The sequence below is a fragment of the Syngnathoides biaculeatus genome, chromosome 11, assembly GCF_019802595.1.
Source record: "Syngnathoides biaculeatus isolate LvHL_M chromosome 11, ASM1980259v1, whole genome shotgun sequence".
NCBI lineage: Eukaryota > Metazoa > Chordata > Actinopteri > Syngnathiformes > Syngnathidae > Syngnathoides > Syngnathoides biaculeatus.
In genome coordinates, this window is record NC_084650.1 from 27,051,294 (window position 1) to 27,068,341 (window position 17,048).

The 17,048-nt window shown below is 43.1% G+C and overlaps 1 protein-coding gene across 1 annotated transcript in view; it reads right to left on the reverse strand.

Moving 5' to 3' along the window:
* The window catches only part of pdgfrb (platelet-derived growth factor receptor, beta polypeptide), a 35,532-nt gene that overhangs the window by 2,213 nt on the left and 16,271 nt on the right, over positions 1-17,048 (reverse strand). Inside the window, exons 6-22 of the mRNA XM_061835859.1 lie at positions 16,617-16,782; positions 15,615-15,795; positions 13,656-13,771; positions 13,154-13,277; positions 12,870-13,081; positions 8,959-9,053; positions 8,762-8,894; positions 7,686-7,790; positions 7,389-7,499; positions 5,531-5,687; positions 4,796-4,962; positions 4,083-4,195; positions 3,812-3,934; positions 2,466-2,577; positions 905-1,004; positions 698-803; positions 1-229 (exon numbers count right to left, since the gene is read on the reverse strand). The exon at positions 1-229 is cut by the window's left edge and continues 34 nt beyond it. Of these exons, the coding sequence (XP_061691843.1) occupies positions 1-229; positions 698-803; positions 905-1,004; positions 2,466-2,577; positions 3,812-3,934; positions 4,083-4,195; positions 4,796-4,962; positions 5,531-5,687; positions 7,389-7,499; positions 7,686-7,790; positions 8,762-8,894; positions 8,959-9,053; positions 12,870-13,081; positions 13,154-13,277; positions 13,656-13,771; positions 15,615-15,795; positions 16,617-16,782 (2,350 nt within the window). The remainder of the gene's footprint in view (positions 230-697; positions 804-904; positions 1,005-2,465; positions 2,578-3,811; positions 3,935-4,082; positions 4,196-4,795; positions 4,963-5,530; positions 5,688-7,388; positions 7,500-7,685; positions 7,791-8,761; positions 8,895-8,958; positions 9,054-12,869; positions 13,082-13,153; positions 13,278-13,655; positions 13,772-15,614; positions 15,796-16,616; positions 16,783-17,048) is intronic.

Below are 17,048 nucleotides of genomic sequence, written 5' to 3' on the forward strand. Positions count from 1 at the left end.
CGTCTTCAGGCTTGGGGTCCGGGATGGGTATGATGTAGTCGTTGTACGAAGGGACAACGTCTTGCGACTGAGCCTGGCTTGAGCCCTGACCGCGAGGTTGCAGAGGGAAGGGGAGGGCGACGACAGAGGGGGAGCTGAATGTCGAGAAAGGGGGGGAGAGGCGTGGCTTTGTGCGGGCCACGGCCGGGTGGTCACTCTTCAGGAAGTTGTCATTGACTTGGCTGTATCTCTGATGAACAGATAAGGGCGAAGATGCACTCACTGACCTTTAGCATACGTCCACTTTTACTGTAAATACTGTTTCTGTGTACACGGAAAGTCATTTGAGCATTTATTCAATAACCTTGAAATCCATCTAAAAGTCCGAGCTGATTAAGCATTTCAATTTCCCATAAAGATTTGGACATTGATCAAATGTGTTCATACTTAACTGGGAAAATTGACAAAAAAATATCATGACATTTTCGGAATTCGAAACAATACCAAAAAAAAAAAAGTGGTTGTGAAAAGGTCCTAGTGTTATGAATACTTTTCCCAGCCACTCTATATGTACTACAAAGAACAAATGTTAAAAGAGTAAGTGTGTCATTATGTATAAAAATTGGGCCTCCAGTCATTAGTAAAAAAAAAATGTAGTGTACCCAGTTAAACAGTTGAAGACCACAAACAAGAGACTGTGAAGTGTATAAAAATAGACCTTTTTATAGCTTTCAGTCAGCATGTTCCCCATACTGTGAACAAGGAAGGAGAACTCGGGTCTCTTCTCAAACTTCTCGTCCCAGCACTTCTTCATGATCTCATACCTGAAAACAAAGCCGTGCGTGTACATGTATTTCTTCTTGTTCTTTTTTTTTTAATACATTCATTTCAGGGTTGCTGTCAACACTGCGGAAGCAAAACTTACACTCCATCTGAGGCGTGAGTGGGTTTGGTCATTCTGTACCCTCGCTTTAGGGCGCTGTAAAACATCTCATTCATGGGAAGGTCGGGGTAGGGGGTTCCTCCTGCAAAAGGTATGAAAATTGATTTCACATGAAATGACCAACAAGGAAGTTCAACATTCTCCCATTCAGCCCTGATATGCCGATTCTCTTATCCTTGAGTCATCATCTTATTGTGGTTTGTCTGTCCCAAGGTGCCTGGTGGCCTGGGCCTGCACCCATGGGGCTCAGCTGGGTTCAGCCCAAAATGGTAACATGGGTCCCCCTTCCCATGGGCTCACCAACTGTGGGAGGGCCCATAGGGATCAGGTGCACTGTGAGCTGGGGGGTGGACAATTGCGGGGACCTTGGTGATCTGATCCCCGGCTAGAGAAACTGGCTCAAAGGATGTGGAAGGAGGATCCCGAGATGGTGTGTGAGATCGAGAAATTCTGACTACATATAGTCGAGCTCACCTCCACACAGAGCTTGGGCTCTGGGGTCCTGAGAGAGGCAGACTCTCTTCCACGCTGGAGAGGGGTAGACTTATTGCTGCCCAGCTCAGGGCCTGTACATTGGGGTTCTCCCTGGTGGTTGTCATCAATTCTGCTCATAATTTTTATGAACAGAATTTCTCAGCACACCTGAAGGATACAGGGGGTCCAGTTTGGTTGCCTCAGTGTCACATTTTCACTTTTTGCAGAAGAAGAGGTGGTTCTTCTGGCTTCATCAAGTTGGAATGTCCAACTCGCAGCTAAGTGGGAAACAGTTGGGTTGGCAATCAGCACCTCCCAATCTGATAGTTTTTAATCAGAAATTAATCAGGGGAAACCCGCATATGCTGTCTTTTTTTTTCTTCAGGTGGGAGAATATTGGTTGAAAGTTAGGATTTAGCATACAAAATCTTTTGGAGTTTAAGCGATTTGAAGTGGGGGGGAGACTGTCAGAATTCAGAGTCACCGCAGCTCAGTTTATTTGTCGTGCCTCTGGGGGCTCAGTCTGGACATGCAATAAACAAATCTATAAACTGTTTCCTTTAGTTTATGCTCATTTCAAGAAGCCATGGGAAAAGCTTTGGGGGGAAAAATGTAAAAAAAATAAATAATATGACCATAGCTAATGCAAGTGGGGGCTAATTTTAAAGCCTAGACTAATGGGATCTATTCTGAATTTTATTCCTCCTAAGAAATGATGTTTCTTTTCTATATATACACACAATAGACAAAAATAAGCACGACAGAGCATTACAGCATTTTAAGCAAGTTTTTTTTTTCTTGTTGACTCTCATTACAGTGAGCGGATGCACAATATGTACACAATGTGATGACCTACTGGTTACGATGCAAAATACTGTCCCACTTGGCTTATTTGGCTTCTGTGCTCTATAACCGACTCAATATCCTCTTGAGGAGAAAAATTGTACAAACAGGAGAAGTCCAGGCCTGTTAGTTCAGCACTTACAGTACAAGTTGCTCCCTTATTGAGCTGAAAAGATATGAATCCCTCTCATGACTCATTTAGTGTGAAGAATGTGTTTGGACTCACCCAGTGTGAAAATCTCCCAGAGAAGAATACCATAGGACCACACATCGCTCAAGGTTGTGTACAGATTGTGGAAAATACTTTCCGGTGCCATCCACTTGAGGGGCAGGAAGGTCTAAATAGAACACAAAATGGTCTTACAAAATGGAATTTTTAAAAGAGGAAATTGTGAAAGTCTTGCTGCGGTGTATTCATCGGCTATTTATTCATCTGAATTTGATTTGATAGCAATGACACCAACATTTATTTTTGATTGCAAATATAACAACATGGACCCTCCTGCCTTGTATCGTGTCACGATGTGAAGGATATTTTCTTGCCACACGTTGAGACCCCTCAAAATAACTGCAGTATCATTTAAATAATACAGGCCAGCCACCCTATGTCAGGGGCATGGCCGAGCCACTGCCGTGGGCGGTGCTTTGCTTCTTGTGAGGGGCGTGGCCAACCCACTGCCCAGGGCGGTGCCACCTTTAACAGCTGTCACACAGCTGTGTTGCATGTTGGACACTAACTAACCAAGCACTTAAGTGGTGAATGTGTCATCGACATTTGCCGGTTTGCTGCTTATGCTTTACTGCATCCTGGGATACTCTGCTACTGCGCGTAAGTTAGCAAGTTTAGTGTAGAGCAATCCTTTGTCACAGCAAGCCTGTGCCTCTTTAGTTTGACCACGTTTTGTCCATGTTTTTTACTTTGCCTCATAGTCATCGGACCTTGTGCACGTTTTGGGATTTTGCCTGTTGCCTAGCGTTTTTGTGCTTCCACCTGTTTTGGACTGACTTTTTGTGTTTGACCTCCTTCTGCAATAAAACCACTCCTAATATCACGCCCTTGCCTCGAAGTCCTGCATTTGGGTCCGCCCCGTGCCGCTGATTTATGACACCCCAGAATTGTAGTAAACACGGACTTCCCTACATGCTATCTCTAGTGAAATATTGCAGCCTCTCAGAAATCATAAACTGAATGGTTTCTTGAATTGACAATGATTGTACACAAACAGGCTTTGCAGTCGCCAGATCTGATTCAAATAGAGCATCTTTGAAAAATTCTGGAAATGCATTATACTGCGATGTGGCAGGATTGACCACAGAATTTCAGAGGGTGTGATGAATTCCTTCCGTCCAGTGATGCGGGTAAATGGTAGATATCATACAAGATGTACAGATGTACATGTACTAATGTAATTACCAAGAAGAGGACTGATTGTTTTGCTTTTTTTGTTGGGTTTTTTGTTAGTCCACAGCTAGCAATTATGTATCATACATTTCATTTGTGTGTGCCTTGGTTTCGCACCTGGCGAGCTGTTGAGTGTTAGTATTATTTGTACATCTGTGTGCACCACTCACGCTGCCTTTCGAGATGTAGTTGGAGTCATGCATGATGTCTCTGGCCAGTCCAAAGTCACAGATCTTCACCAGTTTTCCCTCACAGATCAACACGTTCCGGGCGGCGAGGTCACGATGAACGCACTGCATGGGTGGAATACCAAACAAATCAATAAATAGATAACCACTGTTTCCATTCTTAAAACCAAGGTCTGACCAGCATTTTCCATCTCTCATATTAAATGGGTGTGCGTACTAATTCCAACAATTATTCCTTTTGTTAATGTCCTACATTCTTGGAAGCCAGGAACTCCATGCCCTTGGCCACTTGGTAGCTGAAACCCAGCAGGTCATCGTAGGTGAGTGTGGATGAGTCACTGATGACCAGGTCCAGTCTACTGCCAGCTGAACAAGATGAGGTGATACACAAAAAGAAAGTGAGCGGCTCAACATGAGTCTATGAGATTGTTTCTGTGAGTTCTGTGGGAGAGACCATTTCAGACGTGTGTGCGTGCGTGTGTGTGTGTGTGTGTGTGTGTGTGAGAGAGAGAGAGATTTGCAGTGGCGTTTGTGTGTCTTTGAATGAGAGAGAGAGAGAGAGAGAGAGAGAGAGAGAGAGAGAGAGAGAGAGAGAAAGAAAACCCATTGCAGTATGTGAGAGCGTTCCAGTAATGTAGGAGTGTTTTAGTAGTGCATGTGAGAATGTTTTTTGTGTTTCAGAAGTGTATGTGAGTATTTCACGTGTGTTTTGGAGTGTTCCATGGGTGAGTGAAATGAGTTTTAGTAGTTTGTAGGAGAGAATTTCAGTGGTGTATGTCTGAAAGTCTTTTAGTAGTGCATGCGAGAGTGTTTTAGTAGCTTGTGTGTGTGAGAGAGAGAGAGGAGTATATATACGAGAGTAGTTTATTTATTTTGTGAGAGTGATGTGTATGTGTGTGTGTGTGTGTAAAGGAGTTAAAAGAAATCGCTGTGAACAGAAGATAGAAGACATGGCTCCGATCAGACCTTGTTCCTGGTACAGGTCCTGTTGGTATGTGGACTCGTATGGCGATGGCTGGATGTCGGCGTACTTGATGGAGTCCATCTGCTCTAGCATGGGAACGTAGACACAGGGCTCATCTTTGCTCATGTCCATGTACCCTCCGTCGCTCTCGCTTCCGAATGACACGTAGCTGCAAGGACGGTGGGATCGTGATCAGGGTTCTATTACCCCCGGCACGTATTGTGCAAGTCGGTGGTTCTCCGACTTTTACAATAAAATGTATTGCACATAAGAGTTGGGTAAAAAAAATGACTTGGATAAATATTACTTCAGTGATTCTTGCACGTACCACTAGAGGGAACCGGCTTACCATGAGTGGTACTCGCGCCACACTAGAGAATGACTACAGGATAGTACACAAAGGCCTTCTGTCATCTGACCAAGGTAGAAAAAACAGGAGTAAGGGCTTGACTGATAATGTTTCACTTCTTTCAACGCACCATAGTTTGAATGTGTGTCAATCGAAAAGATGTTTGGAGGGAACTTGCTTGCAACGGAGACGGAACGGTGGCCGGAATTGACGTTTCAACAAGGAGATATAGGGAATATAGGGACGTCTAGCCAAAAATGCTAGAACTAATGCTAAAGCTTTTGTCATTGTTTTCATTTCAAGTTACCAGTTGTCATTTATTTGGTGCCACCCGAATTACCCTGCGGTACTTTGTTTATAAACATTGGGAAAAGCTCTCATTGCTCACCCTTTCCTTTGACTGAGCGGCGTGCTTCCCCTTGAGATCACGCAGCCTTCGTCTTGGTTCTTCTCGGCAAAATACTGCAAGAAGGTGTACTTGTTCCTGTGCAGGTAGTCTACCAAGTCGCCGTAGCGACAATACTCGGTCACCAGGTACAGAGGACCTGATTGGTTGATCGAAGAGGAAAGGAGAAAGATTGGATGAGATGCACATAGACTATGACAATGTCATTAAGGAGTATGCACAATAAAGAAGAGAAAGAAAAGCCCATCCACTTTTACTAGTTAGGAAAGAGCATCTGAAATAGTTCCACCCATCCATTTTCTTTTGCTGCTTATCCTCAGAAGGGTCACGGGAGTGCTACAGCCTATCCCAGCTGTCAATGGGCAGGAGGCAGGGGATACCTGTACCCTGTACTGGTTGCCAGCCAATCGCAGCATCTGAAACAGTTTGGATTTTTATTTTCACCGTTTAATATCAGGAGGAGGTCTTTAGTCCTTGAAGTGCCATTCGAATTTCAAATATGTGGTGGGCTTGAACCACAATCACGGGCTGTTTCCGAACAATCCATTTTCTGGTTTCAGAAGTAATATAAAATGGAAATGTACCAAATTTGAGTCTCTGACTGAATGGCAAAAGAATTTTTTCATCCATCCATTTTCAATACTGCTTATCCTGGTTTGGAGTCTATCCTAGCTGACTTGTGTCATGATCCTGCCGCTCCAGCCCGGGCTGTGCGGGTGCCCGCGCGGCCGTGCTAATTGGAAGGCACACACCTGCGCCTCATGCGGGCTGATTATCCCCAGTATATATAGGACCCGGTGACGACTGGTCCACCGCCAGATCGCTGAGCTTTATGGCCCGTTGGAATACTCCCGTATCCCTGATCGTCAACCCGTGTGTATCGAACTACGCCTGTTCTCCGACCGACCCCGTAAGCCTGACTCCTTTGATGCTCTTGGCTGCCTTGATCGATCTCGCGTGTACCGACTCCTGTCTGCCCGCTGACCTGCTCTCTCCGCCCGACGTCCCGACTACCGCTGCTGCACCTGCCTGCCCGCCCGATCCCCGACCTTAGATTAATAAACATTTACCCTTGCATCTTCTGTGTCCTCCTGCATTTGGGTCCTACCTCCGTTCCGATGGGTCGTGACAACTTGGGCCAAAAGGTGGACTCCACCCTGAACTGGTCGTCAGCCAGTCGCAGGGCACACACAAACAGACAAGATCCATCCATGATCTGAGCTGGTTATCCTCACAAGGATCACCGGACTGCTGGAGCTTTTCCCAGCTGTCTATGTGCGGGAGGCAGGGTACATCCTGAGGTGTTTGCCACCCAATCACAAGGGACGTGGCAAACTCACACCAGCTCGAGAACAACATTTGTCCCATCCATCCATTTTCTTCACCGCTTATCCTCACGGGGGTCGCAGGGAGTGCTGGAGCCTATCCCAGCTGTCAACGGGCAGGAGGCGGGGTACACCCTGAACTGGTTGCCAGCCAATTGCAGAGCACATTGAGACAAACAGCTGCACTCACAATGACACCTAGGGGCAATTTAGAGTGTCCAATTAATGTTGCAGGTTTTTGGAATGTGGGAGGAAACCGGAGTGCCGGGGAAAACCCATGCAGGCAAGGGGAGAACATACCAACTCCACAAAGGGGGGACCAGGATTGAACCCGGGACCTCAGAACTGTGAGGCCAACGCTTTACCAGCTGATCCACCGTGGATCCACATTTGTCCCATATAAACTTATTATTATACAAAGTGAAAAACAAAAGATGTAGTGGTGGGAAATAGCAAAGTAGAAATACTTTTTTACTGTATTGATTGATAGTGCAGATGCTGAACATGCTTCCCACCATGCTTGGTGCAGGCACCCAGTAAATTGACGACATTGAGATGAGGACCCAGGTGACTCATAATCTTCAACTCTGACATGAGAGCTTGAGTCTCGCTCCTTCTGGCCGTCGCTGGACAAACACAAAGAGACATTCAGATCCGCATTTCGGAACAAGAGAGTGAAAGGCACCCGCTGCTCAGTGGCACGTGGGCTGAATGTCAAAGCAGGCTGGCAAGCACACTAAAGCTCGGTTGAGAGCGGCTGCTCAGCGCGGGGGGGGGGGGTCAAGCCCCTCTTCGTACGATGTGCGGCTTACATTTCAGCATTTTGACAGCCACTTTTGTGCTGGACTGGGAATGCGAGAGACCGTACGCAGTCGCTTCGACCACCCTGCCGAAAGCTCCCGATCCGAGAGTGCGACCTGAAACGCAAAGAAAGGGCTCAGTACGACGCTGGAGCTGAAATGGAAGGGAGGCCGTGGAAAAGAAGTCTTGTCAAATGAATGCCACTCTGGCATTTTCAATCAAATCTGAACATGTACAGTGTATTAACTACACGTTTATTTATCATTTAAAGTAAAAAAAAATGGAAGTTTAAAGAAATGAATGTTTTCACTGTTTGAAGGTTAACAGCTTGCACAAACACCAACACAAATCTGACATGTTTTGCCTTATTTCTGAATTAATCAAAGTAATGTGATTTTTTTAAAGGAAATTTAAAAAAAATATCTACTCTAAATGTAAACATGTCGATAAATGTTGCAGTTTTATCTGTACAAAATACATTTAAAACATTAATAATCCCATTATTTTATGCATTTGTAATACAGTATCTATGCAAGATTTCTTTTTATAACATTTAAGGCACTACATGAGTTAATACTGTAAGTTTGTTTGTGTAATCTATTCATCCATTTTGTTCAAGAGGGTCGCAGAAACTGGGGCGTATCCTATGCAAAATACTCCATGGACTGGACACAGGACATTCTTTGTATCATATTTAATATGAAAAAATACACAATATGTGCTACATTATGACAAAATGTTTCAATATTTTGCCAGCTGATTGTTATCTTTTCCCATAGAGCTTTCATTCAATCCATTTCTCATAATTGTTGTTTGCACTTGTCATATTTTGTGATGGTACAAAACAGTTTGGATATTTAATAATTTACTGAAAATGACAAAGCAGTGTAAGATTGTTCAAGAGATATTCTAGCAATAATAAAACCGGCCTTTCGGTGGATTTCATCGAGACACTTTTAGTTGAACTAATTAAAAATACCCGATTGAGGAACGAATATGTACTAAAGTCATGTAACGTCACATTGGAGTCGAGTTTATCAGTAAAAGTCGAGGTCACATGACTCCCCTCTGCGTGTGGAGGACTCACCTAGAACCAGGTTGTCTCTGGGCATCTCCCAGGTGAGGTCATAAGGCAAGTGGATGGGGTCCACGTAGATGTACTCGTGACCATCCTGGCTCACTGACTCGATGACCTTCCAGCGGATCTCGTAGCGAGGTTTCTGAACACACGCACGCGAGCAAAGTGACGAGTGCACACCAAGTCACACGAATGTGCGCCCTCACCTTCCTCCACACTGCGATGAGGATGATGATGGCTAGGATGATGATCACCACTAAGGCGAGGACCGCCGCCAACACGGCCACCTGCGAGAAGAAGGCTGCAACACGCGAGAAGTACACAACATGATCGCCAACTCCTACGTACAGTCGTTACAACATTTATTCAATGTCTTACATTAGCACATTGGTTAAAATGTAGATGTTGTTTCCATCACTGACTTCTATGACTCTTAACATTTCTGTGCGCTAGTAGAAAGACTAGGGCATATTAGTAGAACAACTACTTGTTACCACTGAGGTCAAACTGTGCACTAGTTATCATCTGTGTGCTACTAATGAAGTGCTAGATGTCAACTCGTAGAATTGTAGCATGCCACGAGCAGTACTAGTAGCACGCAGTTGTCAACTAGTGACATCTTTTTTCCACTGCTCTGTGAAACTTTTGATAACGAGTGGAACAACTATCCATTCATCCATTTTCTTTGCCACTTATCCTCACGAGGGTCACGGGGAGTGCTGGAGCCTATCCCAGCTGTCAACGTGTAGGAGGCAAGGTGCACCCTGAACTGGTCACCAGCCAATCGCAGGACGCATAGAGACAAGCAGTCGCACTCACAATCACACCTAGGGGCATTTTGAGTGTCCAGTTAATGTTGCATGTTTTTGGGATGTGGGAGGAAACCAGAGTGCCCGGAGAAAACCCACGCAGGCATGGGGAGAACATGCAAACTCCACACAGGCAGGGCCGGGATTGAACCTGGGTCCTCAGAACTGTGAGGCCAACGCTTTACCAGCTGATCCACTGTGCCGCCCGGAAACAACTATGTATTGTTTATTTTTGACACTGTATATATATAAATATATATCGACTACACTTGGCAAATAAAGAGGATTCCGATTCTCAAAACCTCACACTAATTAACATCCTTATCATCATGTTGTTATCAGTACTGGGAGAACACAGTTTTTAACCAGGTGAATTTTTCCACTGCTCCATGACATTTCTGCACACAAGTAGAAAGAGTAGGGGAACTAGTAGATGTCTTATGAGCAACATTTTTCCCCTACTATACAACATTTCTATGCACTAGTACAGCGGTCGGCAACCTTTGACACCGAAAGAGCCATTTGAACCCGGTTTCCACGGAAAAGAAAACACTGGGAGCCGCACATCTAAAATGAAGAAAAAAAAAACTTCTACTACTTTACCGCAGCATGTTTCTCCATTGGCTTTGCCGGGCTTGAAAGTCGCTCAAAATAGACGGCGATTCAGCGGGTATACCCGCTTCCGCAGTGTGACGTCTATTTTGAGCGACGAAAAAATAATATCAAATAATTTAATTAATATTTTAATATTTCAAGATCACAATCTTCAAATTTAGAACTAAAATAATACAAAAACTAACACAAATAAAACGCACTTCAATTAAATAAAAAAAAAAATTTTTAGTAATTTATTTTCCCAAGCCAATCAGAGCCGCATTATAAGGATGAAAGAGCCACATGAGGCTCCGGAGCCGCGGGTTGCCGACTGCTGCACTAGTAGGACAATTAGGTTCTATGAGCGAATCATTTTCTGTTTTTAAGCAAAATTGTGCAATAAATGACATCTGTACACTGTGAGTGAAGTACTCGATGTTAACTAAGAGAACCTTGCTATTTCATTTGTAGTACTAATGATATGCAATTGACCCCTCTGTGGACATTGCGCAATCCGCGTCACTGACCAATCAGAGGCCAGAGATCTGCATAGACCAAACCCCGTTTTTGCTCCCGCCATTTTCTCTGACAACATTGAATGGTCCACTATAGGTTTAGTTAGCGTTTTATCGCGTATTTGGGTTATTTAACAAAAAATATGGTTAAGAGGTGTAGTCACGGACTTTGTAATAGTGACGACAGCTATCCTGAAAGGCTAGTTGGTGGAGTTCGATTCGTACCCTTTCCAAAACCGAAGACCCAGTACGAAAAATGCCATCGATGGATCAAACTTTGTGGAAGACCGCATCATCAACTAAATCCATCTAATATCAACCGGAACACATATGTTTGCATGAAGGTATGCCCTATATTTGATTTTCAATACATGTCTCGTATAAATGAATTCGAAGTTCTTCGCTAGCATAACACTGCTGCGTGTGAACGATTGACACACTTATTCTTTGTTGAGCGATATTTAGCGATGATCGGACTGCACAAACGTATTGATTTCTTGCTGGCTCGCAGCCAGAAGCTTAACCAGACGGTGTTTCCACGAAGATATGCCCTAAATTTGATTTTTAATACACGTCTCGTATAAATGAATGAGACGTTCTCCACTGGCATAACACTGCTACGTGTGAACGATTGACACACTTATTCTTTGTTGAGCGATATTTAGCGATGATCGGACTGCACAAACGTATTGATTTCTTGTTGGCTCGCGGCCAGAAGCTTAACCAGACGGTGTTTGCACGAAGATATGCCCTAAATTTGATTTTTAATACACGTCTCGTATAAATGAATGAGACGTTCTCCACTGGCATAACACTGCTACGTGTGAACGATTGACACACTTATTCTGTGTTGAGCGATATTTAGCGATGATCGGACTGCACAAACGTATTGATTTCTTGCTGGCTCGCGGCAGAAGCTTAACCAGACTGTGTTTTCACGAAGATATGCCCTACATTTGATTTTTAATACACGTCTCGTATAAAAGAATGAGACGTTCTGCGCTAGCGTAACATTGCTACGTGTGAATGATTGAATGAAATCAGAAGCATGGCGTCTCTCTCAGTTAAGAATGTATTGTATTTAGAATCTATAATATATCGTTGATTTGAATGAAATCAGAAGCATAGAGCCTGTCTCAGTTCAGAATGTATTGTATTGTATTTGCCATTTTTACTGTTTGTCTTACGTGAGCGCACGTGGCGTGACGTCACTTCAGGAGGCGTGGTTAAGTGCCCTGTACGGAGGGGTCAATTGTCACCTCGTGCACACTTTTACAACACAAACAACTGGTAAGATTTTTTTATTTCAACCTGTCCTGTTCAGTTAAGCAGAAAAGAGCATCTGTAAGATTTTTTTTTTTTGGGGAAATTCCAAAATGTTTTTATTTCTTCTTCTATGCAACCGAGGAGTTTTGTAGATTGTGTTTGTGGTTTAGCATAAAGCTTGTGATGTTGGAACATGGAAAAAAAAAACAAGACAAAAGAGAGGAAAACAAGTTGGGACACCAGATGGAAGAGAAACAAAAAAAAACAAGAAACAAAGAAACCACAATATGACACTGCATCATTACACTGGAATCATGAAAACAAAAACATAAAACTAAAAATAAAAAAAAGTCACTCGCGCAGGAAAGTCACTCATCATTTATTCTTTGTACCTAAGTATATTTCAGTCTGTACTTTTCACTTTTACTTGAATAAAGGAGTTGAATCAGTACTTATATTTTTACCAGAGTTATTTTTATATAGAGTACATACAGTCAGTATCAGTATTCTGACTTAAGTATGGCTGTGTGTACCATCTCTGCATACAACAAATCATAATGGAAGGCTAGGGTATGTTCCAGTAAAATGAAATGGTGTTATTAATGCAGCAGATATTTATGACTATAAGTAAAATAAGTCCTCCTATTTGATGAAGCTGTGCACTACGTCACTGAAACATAAATGTTTCCTCAATTTATCTCGAGCACTGAAGCTTTTAGCATTAAGCTGCCAAGTACAAGTTTATCTCTCCCTGGTTTTATAGCATATTTTCGTAGAGTGCTGAACTCAAGTCAGCAATACGCTTTTCATTTCGCAGCAAGCATTTGAACATTAAAGTACAATTAGACATGAATTGAGTGAGAAACTGAGACATGCTGTTTTTATAAAATCAGGCACACGCTGCATTTGGGCAGTTGATGACACAAAACTCACTGCTAGAGACCAGTTTGACATCTCTTCGGTCCACTCTCCCCGCCTGGTTGCTGGTCTCACAGCGGACTGTGACCTGCTGCGGCTTGTGGAAGGTTAGACGGCTCCACACCCGACTGGTTTGACGGCTCTCGCTGTGGCTGACGTTGGTCTGGATGCTCAGCACCTCTGCTTTTGGTACCAGCCGTTGCCAAATCGTAGTGTTGTTGTTGCACCTGTGAAGTTTATTTTTATTATTTTTGTGTACTGAGATGTTTTGTATGACATTCAGGCGCGATGCGACTTACTGGAGCATGCTGTCGCAGCTGTACCATTGGATGGTCGGGGTCGGGACCCCCTCAGCGACACAGGTCACAAGGTGTCTCTTCCCGGGAAGGTGGTGGTCCGTCAAATCTTTAATCTGAGAGGGAACTACATACAGAAACACACCCAGTACGGGCTCGCTGATCTTGGCTGAGGTCAGAGGTGAAAAAACGGACTCACATTTACAACCGAAATTCCAAAATTTGTTCCACGAAATTGTTTAAAAGCCTTAAAAAGAGATAAATACCATCAAAACATACACACCTGGGGTGTATTTAAACAAAGTATTTCTATATTGCTACTTTTGCTCATGGCAGAGATGAGCTGGAACATAACCCCTGAGATGGAGGGGGGATTACTGGAATAGTTTTCTTTGATCAAAATCAATTATTGCTGTTTGAGTCTGAAGTCACACACCAACAAAGACATTAAAAGGCTTCTCTTGCTCATTGATCATTTCTTATACAATGGTCACAAGACTCTTACCTTGGACTTCCAGGTCAAAACTCACATCCTTGGTGTCATCACCATTGGTGACCCGGGCAGTGTAGAAGCCCCTCTGCTCCGGCCTCACCCGCACCAAAGTGAGGATGCTGACATATCTGGGGGGATAACAGTGGTTTTATTAGAACTACTGTATGTAGTTTGACTTTTGGCTCCTCACTACTGGAGGTGATCATTCGTCAGCTTTGTAAAATAACGAGCATTGTATAACAGCTGTACTGTTCTCTTCATGTGTTTTACTTCCAAAGTGCTAACATGAATAAACAGCCAGCCAAACTCCTTTTCAAGAGCCAGGAAGTGAGCGTGCTTGCTCCTTTAATGACTTCTTAACAGGTCAAGTCGGGTGACACAATGAAAATGGAGTGAAACTAGAAAAAGAATTACAAAACATACTAAACAGACTGCAATGTCAAATCAGTATGGAGTATAAACATCTTCCATTAGTATATGAATTAAACATTCACATTCAGTAAGTCTAAGCACAAACAGCAACAGCATTCTAGTGAAGTGAGTAGCAGATACACATACTGCTGCTCGCTATCTCATGAGAATGAACACAACATGTGAAGTTACTAAATCAGTGCAGCTCACAAATATGCACGAAGATACTGTTAAAGTTACTAACAATACTTCTGAAACATGTAAAGAACATAATTTACTCACAGCCATTGCTTTCTGACGGATTCATGCACAGGAATAAGCTGATTTCAACGCGCTACATCTTCCAACCGTTGACATGCTTTTTTTTTTTTTTACCGTTTTGCTCAGCGCTTCCGATTTCCTGTATTCTATAGTTTCAAAATAAAAGCTCAGCAATGCACTCTCAAAAGTAACAACACAAACAGATCTTTTCTAATAAAATCGATCTTCTTAACATATTAAACACTTGGGGCAGAACAACAGCAACTAGTCGTTATTGTACATATGGTGTGATGCAAGCAGCAGTGTCAGAGAGGGCAAGATGGTGATTTTTTTTTTTCTTTTTTCTTTAGTGCTTCATTTTGGGGGCATCAGGCATTGACTAGATGATAGTATTTCAGTGCCCTCTACTGGTTAATTTGCGAAGTGCGGGCACCATGTGCCAGCTACAGTGTCATTCATCCACAGGTCGTACCATTGAGACACATTGATATTCATTGAAATCATTGGGCATATATTTGCCATCCGTCCATGCATTATCCCCACGAGTGTTGCAGCCTATCCCAGCTATCATAGGGCAGGAGGCGGGGTACACCCTGAACCGGTTGCCAGGCAATCGCAGGGCACATAGAGACAGAAAACAGTCGCACTCACAATCCCACCCAGGGGCAATTTAGAGTCTCCAATTAGTGCCTGTTTTTGGGGTATTTGAGGAAACCACAGTACTTGGAGAAAACCCATGCAGGAACAGGGAGAACATGCCAACTCCGCACAGGCAGGTTCGGGATTTGTACCCGAGTCCTCAGATCTGTGAGGCTAACGCTCTAACCAGTTGTGTCACCGTGGCTCCCTGATACTATTTTATCCTATTAGTATTTTTGTGATATTTTCTTTGGGTGTTGTACCATGAAACTTGTTCCGATGTGGAATATGTGCCTCAGCTCAATAAGATTTGGGAAGTAATCAATTGTGTTCCCCTTCCCTATTAAGCATTCAGATTATTTTCTATGCATTTTTTTCCCTTAAAACAACGCTTAGATGTACTGACTGTGAAAATATTTGTTGAGATTTTGCCATGACCAGGTCCTTCAAGTCAAGAACCTTTTCAGTGACTACCAAGACTTTTGTTTACAGTTCCCATGTTGTGGTTGTGAGATCCTAAATCCGACCCCCCCATCAAAGACTATTGTGTTACACTCTGGCTTATCTTCTGATGACTGACAAGAACTGGTCGTCTCTGGAGGCTCCTCTTCCGAGGAAGCTAAAGCACTAATTGCTTGACTATCTTAGCTTTGCTCGTACCTGATCTCGTGCTCTTGTCTGTTCATGATGATTTTGTCTCCTTTGATCGCAGTTCCGTCTTTGCTCCAGCTGACCTGAGGGGGAGGGTAGGCTTCCACCTCCACCTTCAGCTCGACGTTCTCCTGCAGCCGAGCCGAAATGCGACAATCCTCAGCCGGCTGAATTGCCACAAAGCCTTGTTCTGAGGGGAAATGTTTCCATAGATCACTAGCCACACAACGTTTAACATACATACAGAGCCCACTTAATGGGTTGAGTCTATTTACTATAACTGAACTTCCCAGGGTGTCAAGATTGAGGGAGACATACACCACATGTTTTCCACGGAATCTAAAATCTAAACATGACTGGCATGATCCATGGATCATAAAGTTTACAGTTATTTAAAGATTTCATAAACATAACACACCTCACTGAAGATAAAATATGCATCCACTAAGCCCCAAAAGTTAGGAACACTATAAAATGAATTCAGTGGTTCTCGTGGAGCTCCTCACTCAAGGACATTAGGCTCCCCTACACACAGAGCAATGTGGCACAAAATAACTGAAGAAATGATCAATGTAATAATAGTAATCATAATAATAATAAAATAAATTAGAAAAAAGATTTTAAAAGAAAGAAAAGTGGATTATAATGATATGCATCATTGTTATACATTTTTAATTTCCAAAGTGTACTTTGGAAACGCAAAATGGAATATGTTTCACCAAATTTGATGTTTTGTTGAAACATTTTGCTGGTGCTTCTGTATGTGACGCCATGTTTTTTTTTTTCATAGTGTGTGAATAGTGTTAAAGGGTTTATTTTATACCTTCACTTTTTCAGTAACACAAATAAATACAATAGATATTCATTTTCTCGAAAAGAAACTTCCTTCTTGGTTTAACTTGGGAAAAAAAGGTCACATAATAAGCACTCTTCTTTTGGTTTGCGAGGCACAATAATAATCCGTCCTCTGTGAGTTTGTTATCTGTGTGTGTGCGGGTGTGTGCATCTAACCGAGCACAGTGATGTTGACACTGGCGGAGTCCGTCTGGCCCCGGACGCTCTCGTGGACATGGCACACATAGTTTCCGCTGTGGCCGAGCGTGGCACGAGGGAAGATGAGGCAGGACCTCATGTTCATAGCTGACAGGATGTCTGTTAGTGGTTCCACATCAGCTGCCTGGAGGAGACATTTTATGAGCACAGTAGTTAAGCATACAGTGAGTGCGGAAAGTATTCAGACCCTCTAAAAAGTTTCACTCTTTGTTATTGTGGAGCATTTTCCAAAATCCTTTGCGATAATTTTTTTTCCTAATAATACACACAGAGGACCCTATGTTAACAGAACAAAGCAACTGATTTATTAAAAAAAGAAAAGCTTAAACATCACACAGCCATTAGGATATTATTTAGACCCTTTGGTGTGACACTCATATATGCAACTTG